Below are 7,854 nucleotides of genomic sequence, written 5' to 3'. Positions count from 1 at the left end.
TTGCCTTAGATGCATAAAAGATGTGAAATATACGTCTTACAGATGCATATTAGATGTATAAAATACGTCTCTTAAATAGATGCCTAAGACGCGTTTTAAAAAGATGGATAATAGATAATTTTTTTAATTAATAATTTCTTTTATACATCTAATATACATCTTTAGGAAGTATATTTTACATCTTTTATGTATCTAGGGCATTTATTTGTGTCGAATAAAATGCATCTAAGAGACATCTATGAGATAGACGTCTATTTATGTCCCGTTCACGACGTGAATTTAGACGTCTTTAAGACCAGTTTTTAGATGCATATTAGATGCTTTTTAGATATCTTTTTGCTTGCTGGGACTTGTTTGATACAAAGGTGTTATAGCGGTTAAATTAGTCATAAAAATTGATTAAATTACACAATTAAAGAAAGATTTTAACTGAAATTCTTAAATTTATTTCACAAAAATATATATAAGAAACTATAATTTTGCATTGCCGTTAGCATCTTGTTCCACGTCGTCGATATCTAAAATATATAATGTAATTATATTTAAATGACTTTAAAAGACATGTAGAATTCTAAAGATTTTATTTTTATGAAATATTAAATATATATATATAAAAACATATGTATATATACATATGTATATATACATATGTATATATACATATTTATATATACATATGTATATATATATATATATATATATATATATATATATATATATATATATATATATATATATATATATATATATATATATATACACACATATGTATATATACATATTTGTATATACATATATATATATATATATATATATATATATATATATATATATATATATATATATATAGATATATATATATATACATATATATATATATATATATATATATATATATATATATATATATATATATATATATATATATATATATATATATATATATATATATATATATATATATATATATATATATATATATATATAAATTAGTAAAAACACTTATCTAATATTTTCTTTCTTCTACACTGTTTCACCATCAGTAGGTTCATCAGGTTACTGCACAGTAACTTGATTAGTATTATTTTTCATATTTTTTCATGCGACAACATCTCTTATTTACAAGCAAAAATTATAATTTATTATAACTTATAATAACTTTATCGACTAATATGATTTAATGCCAACCCATTGTCAAAGCTTATGGGTTTTATATTACATATCAGTTTAAAATAGAACATATGATTTACATATAATAAGTCTTAATAAGTCACATTTTGCATTGCTTACCTGTATTACATGCTTTTCTTTTACGAGCACGAGCAGGAGCATTTCGTAGAACATCTGTAACCGATTTCTCAAGGTCTTTGACTGATCCACCATTGTATTCACAGGAATCTTTCAAAATTAAAATAATTCAAAATACCAAACATTTACTAATTTATAGTAATGTATAAAAAACTAATGATGTAACAAGAGATAACAATCATGCAATGAGAGATAACAATGTTGTAATGAGAGATTATTAATAAGAGGCAAATTGTTTTATGAAAAAACTACAGGAACATGTATTATGGAGACAAAAAAAGTCGAAGAATATCTTGTTAATACAGATATCAGTTTTGTAAATACTATTAAAACAATACCTCGTAAAACACTCCATATATTTACTAGATTTTCTAAGCTTTTCTTTACCCCATTTCCTTTTCGATTTAATTTGGACTGTAGCTGATTCGAAAATAACCTGACAAGTATTTTTACAATAAACTGAAATATATTTATTAATCTTAAAAAGTCTTGACTTTTATTTTAACATATGTAATAAATTGAAATATATATTAGTATATGAATGCTTAAAATTATAAATAGTATAATTATTAAATTTGAAAACAAAATGCTAAAAAGATTAGATTACACTTACTTTTGCACACAAACAAACTTAAATACCTAGAGTGAAGCTACAAAGTCTATCAAATTGTCATGTTAAAAGTAAATCCATTAACAAATAATGGTCAAAATGAATTGCTTTTGGACCCTCTAATAATTAATAAAATCATAATCGTTTACCTTTTCATGATCAAAAACACATGTTCTCTTGGATTTCTACCACCAACCTTTTTCAAACTATCAAGCTGAAATAAATGTAATAAAAATTAACTTAAATTTCTTTACAACATATACAAGCTAGTTATTTTAGTTCATTTATAAATATTTTTCATTTAGATAATAAACCAATATTAAACAAACTTATTAAAAAATAAGATGATTAGATCATACCAATTTAGTATACTCGGTTTTATCTTTTAGTTTATTATCCAGTGTAACCACTTCGTCCACTAATTCTAGCAACTTCACCCCAGTAGCCTGAAACTTAATTTCTACAACTTCTTTTAAAAGAACTTTTATTTCCGCAAGCTCCTTGAGAATAACATTTTGCATCTCTACAAACAAAAGAGTAAAAAAATTGATTAACGTGTTAAATATCATTTAGCTCATGAAACCAAATAGCAAAACAATGAAATATCAACTTTAAAATTCAAATTATGTTTGAGTAACTCAAACTAAAATTCCAAAAATAGATGTTATTTTTTTTACACTCATCGCAGAAGTTGCCATAAATTTTGGCAAAACCTACTTTTTAAATCAGCTAAAACTTCATCTGTAGAATAAGACAAAGGCAAAAGAGGCAGACTGGAAACCTAATAAAAAATAGCCTTGACTAAATAAACTACTTTGCAATAATAATTTAACAAAAAAATTAATCCACTCAAATTATAGATAAACCCGCTGAAAATAAATTAAACATTCAAGTTTTATATAATTCTTATTTAATTTTGACAAATAAACAATCACTAATAATATTCAGATTTATGTCAAATCGTTAGTGATAACTTCCTCACATTTTTCTTTGGGCTTGGCTCAAGACCAATTCTCGATCTTTCCTCCTATAAAAGGTTAGAATATTAAAGAATTTTGTCTAGCTACTTAAAGTAAAGTTGACCAAATGCTACACACATGGTTTATCAGATCACAATATTATAAACAATCCATTTCTATTCTTTTATACCTATCTTTTACAATTATTTTAAAATACAAAAACAAATTAATAAAAAAGTTTTTACACCTTCACATTAACATTTAGTGATGTAAAAACCAAAACTACTCACAATAAAACTTGAACATTGTGAACTTTGAGATTGTGAACTTTGCTTGGTTTTATTGTGTTCATCAATGAAACGTGAAGAAAAAATATCTTCTTCAATCTCTGAATCTGATAACAAATCTATTCAAAAGAAATAATTATAATTACAACTATAAATAATCCCTCAACCATACCCGTTACTTAATTTAATCTTTCAACCAATTTTGTATTCTTTCAATTTCTGAATTCATTCATTCAAACAATATCAGCATGCTTTTAATCAATTTTCAATTTTCATACCAAGTTGATTGATTAAAGGATTATTCAATACAATAGAATGTTGTCATTGATATAAATATGTAACCAATTTAACAAAATTACATATAAGACACCCATATAGTTAAAATAAAAAAAAATCTTAGTAATACATAAAAAGAACTAATAGCTAAATAGATATTAATCAGATCAAATTAAACAAGAATCTATTTCAGTTTATAAACCATTAAGAAAAAATTATGATATTTACCTAGGTTTCGTATTACACTTTTAACATTGGTCTTATTCATAATAGGTTGCGGAGGTTCTGGCAATGAAGAGCAGAATGATTTATTATTCTTTTTTTTAATGTTTTCTTCAACATAAGTCTCATCTGATGTAGAAAAGTTGTATTCTTCACAACATGAAAATGAATCTAATTATAAAACATTTTGCTACAAAAAGTAATAACGTTATACAAAAAAAAAAAAAAAAAAAAAAAAAAAAAAAAACAAGTTAGATACTGACCATCTGTTATCTTACACTTTATTAATGGAAATTTGTGCCATTCTTTTGTTGGCGAAAGGTTGTTTTTCAGTGCATGATTGTAGTTTTTTTTGGGACAATAAATTTGTTGTCCTTCTTTGTCAATCCACTTTGTTAGTGCAACATCCTCAACTAATCTGTTATTTTCTTTCCATATAGCTTCTGAAAACTTTCCAGACATTTATTCTAATGTAATAATTGTGTATAAACATAATAAATGTAACCATGAATTAAAAAATTATTTATTAAAGGTTTTCATAGTATTTTATTTTCTTAAAAATTTTATTACTATTACTTTTTTATTATCATTAACTTAATATTATTTATTTTATTATTAACAATTTAAAATATTGTGAGGAATAGGAAATACTTAGACAGTGAGGATTAACATATGATATTGAGAAATAAGTAAACTCTATTATTAAAATTATAAATCTAATTGTAAATAAGATAATTTTTTAACAAAAAATTATTTAAAAAATATATATATATATATATAAATGTAAATTTACAAAACCTTACACAACTACTTCCAGAAAGCTCAACAAGAAATGGAAAAAAAAAGCTTATTTTATATTACTGTAAAATAAGGAAGTCAGACACATTACCATTTTGTTGAAATAAAAAAAGTATTATGAAAAAAAAAATCATTTCCCAGATTAATGGCTCATTTAAATTAATGCTCCTATACAGCCAAAAATTAGACATTTAAAGTTATTAAAGTGCTGCAATCAAACAAACAAATATAATAACTAGAAATATTTTAACTATTCTTATTTTATTTTTATTAGTTTATTTAAATTTTTTAACTTTGATTAATTGAAAAGAAAAAAATTTCATACACAAAAAGCTTTCTTAAAACCCAAAAAGTTTAAGTAATTTTTTAAATAGTTTAATTCATAATCTGTTACAAGTGAACTTTATTTTAATTTTACAACAAATGATCTTTAAATTTTCATTCAACAAAAACTTGCAATTATATAAAAAGAGAATATACATATGTATATATATGTGTGTGTATATATATATATATATATATATATATATATATATATATATATATATATATATATATATATATATATATATATATGAATATATATATATATATATATATATATATGAATATATATATATATATATATATATGAATATATATATATATATATATATATATATATATATATATATATATATATATATATATATATATATATGTATATATATATATATGTATATATATACATATATACACATATATATTGATTACAGATGCTTCTCAAGTTCATGCAGCACAGGAAAGATGGCATAACCAGTTTTATGGGGCAACATCAATACTTTACGAACAAAATCTGATGTTGGTACTATCTTTTCAGTTTTTTTTATTTTTTCCATGTCGACAATAAATGCAATGCTCAAAACCTTTGAATCTATTGGTTTGTCATATAAACTTTCCATATTCTTTAAATCAAGTACTGTACATCTAAAAGTTTTCTCATCAACCATTTCTTTTAAAATACATATTTTTTTGTTTTGCATTAAGAAGCAGCTATCTCCTAATCGTGTTGAATACTTATACTTATTTTTTTTGTTGACAATGTTTGGATGAGATAACTCGAACTCCTGTTTTCTACGTGCAGCTTGAACAACTGGGTTTCTAGAATTTTTTATTGACTGTTTCAAATGTTGCAAAAAGTTTTCAAACGGGAAAGCTGATATGCTATTTAAAGAACACTGCATATTTGCAACATCTTGATGCAAATGAGTTAAGCTATGAACATTGTAGACAGCAAATGTGGGTGTATAAAAATGAGATGATTGCTTTGCAAAAAAATGTAACAATTGAGAAGCAAAGTCAAGATATGTGTTCCTAATCTGATTATCTGTTTGCAATAAAATAGACATGGCAACATGAAGACACAAAAAATGCAAAAATACATCTGAAGAAAGAACACTTTTCAGTACTATAGGACCAATGTATAAAAGAAACATTCGGAATTCTGTTGCTTTCCATCGTTTTAGTTCCTTTAATGAACGAGGTTGGCGTGCAAATTCAGATGGTAATGTTCCATTATATGAGGCTATTGTAATTGACAGCTTTTCCCTTAAGCGATATGAAAGTCTACACTCCAATGGACCTGAAGTCAGAAAATATAAAATTCTTTTTGTAACTCCGAGACAGACTACATGCATATAGTCTAAGATAAAGATTGAAACAATTGGAATATCCAATTTACACAAGGGACTGAGCTTCTTTTGATGTTCAGGATATCCAAATTTCCTGAAAATATTTTCATCGCGCAAGGCATGCAGTTCTTCACTATTAAACACAATTCGCTGAGAATAACAGGTACCAACAACTGTACATCTCTCACAACCATGTTTTGCAGTGTGACTAACTACACATTTTATAAAGGAGCGTGCTGGTGCATCACATATAAATGATGATATACTAAAAGTATAATTTTTTCCATCAATTAGTAAACCACTTACCAAAAGTTCTTTTGCTTCTTCAATAAAATCAGCCAAATATAAATCTACTGGTTCTGGTTTACCTTCACCACCATATAAAGCGATCATAAATACATCATTTTCCCAACATAATCCGAGTAATGGCCACAACTGAAAATTGGATGATTTGAATATTGGTAAGCCATCTATATTACATGATAATGATATATTCTGAGTATTAAAGGTGGAACACCTTTGCATAGATTTAACTATTTCATTTTTAAGTCCAAAATAAATATACTTTCCACTGCATAGATTAAATGCTTCAATGTTTTGTGGTGTTTTCATTAGGGTTCTAGCATCGCAAGGAACTTCTAGGCCATTTTCTTTAAAAATACAAAGTAACTTATTCACACATGCCTGGGGTACCCTGAATTCAGAAAAACATGCAGACAAACTTTCCTTTAAAGTTGGATTATGCTCATACTCATTAGGCTTTTGGTCATAAGAGTTTTCACTGTCAGAAACCGATGACTCATGATGGTCAAAATATTCTTTTAGATTTTCACAAGATGATAAATTATTTCTTTCGGAAATTCCAACATTCGATTCATTATCTAGATGTACAGATGATGATTCTAGAATTTTTTTATATTCCTTTTGAACACGTCTACTGCGTCTTTTTTCGTATGCCCTTTTTGTAAAAGACATAAATGAATCTTGATTCCTCAATGAAAACGATAAGTGTGCAACCAATAAAGCAATCTTTTGTGTTATTGAAAAACACTCATATTTATACATATATTTTAATTACATTATCTTTTATTCTAGAAATAAAAATTGAAAATAATAATTTTATAATACTTCTGCAAAATAAATTATATTGCAAATCACAAATTGATTTTAGTAAACATTCTAAGCATCAAATCATCAAAATATTTTGTCACTATAATAGCATGTTATTTTATTATTAAAAATTCATCAAAATAAATAATCATTAATGTCTTCCATAGGTTAAAGTCTTCATGCCTTTCTAGAAGTAAGTTTCCGCCAATTCTGATGTATGGCTTTTAAATGGCGGTCATTTATAATTATCGCTCCGTAAAATCATTTAGTCAATAGTTAAAAAATGAATTTTCTGTTATATAACAAAGCTATGAAAGACATCTTAAAGACATCTAAGTTTAGATGAAAAAAAAATTATCTATGCATGAGTCTATTTTATGCATCTAATATGCATCTAAAATAGAGCAAAAATAGTATCTCTATAATCAGACGTCTTTTCGATCTCTAATATACGTCTAAAATATACGTATCGGCAATAGATATAAATTAGACCAATTTTAGACGGTCTAAAAGACGTCTATTGTTTGCTGGGTAAGTCTAGTGTGTTTGGCTGATCAAATCTAATTTGCTATTTTATATTACATTAAAACAAGTTACTGTTTTTCATGTTTACT

General features: G+C 24.9%; 1 protein-coding gene across 2 annotated transcripts; it reads right to left on the bottom strand.

Moving 5' to 3' along the window:
• Positions 1-423: 423 nt before the first annotated feature.
• Positions 424-4,167, bottom strand: LOC100204495 (uncharacterized). 2 transcript variants are annotated; one of them, XM_065810587.1, is made up of 10 exons: positions 3,926-4,167; positions 3,669-3,833; positions 3,168-3,283; positions 2,901-2,945; positions 2,636-2,699; positions 2,278-2,441; positions 2,068-2,132; positions 1,647-1,744; positions 1,291-1,398; positions 424-518 (listed from the first exon to the last, which is right to left on the bottom strand). In XM_065810587.1, the coding sequence occupies exons 1-10, from the start codon at positions 4,122-4,124 to the stop codon at positions 472-474; spliced, it is 1,071 nt and encodes a 356-aa protein (XP_065666659.1). In that variant the 5' UTR covers positions 4,125-4,167; the 3' UTR covers positions 424-471. The 2 variants fall into 2 exon arrangements, with proteins under 2 accessions (XP_065666659.1, XP_065666660.1); XM_065810588.1 differs by having other exon boundaries at positions 3,941-4,167.
• Positions 4,168-7,854: the final 3,687 nt, after the last annotated feature.

This window comes from Hydra vulgaris, chromosome 11, assembly GCF_038396675.1.
Source record: "Hydra vulgaris chromosome 11, alternate assembly HydraT2T_AEP".
NCBI classification, from domain to species: Eukaryota; Metazoa; Cnidaria; class Hydrozoa; order Anthoathecata; family Hydridae; genus Hydra; species Hydra vulgaris.
The sequence above is the reverse complement of the archived record's forward strand: the minus strand, read 5'-3'. Positions and strand labels throughout refer to the sequence as shown.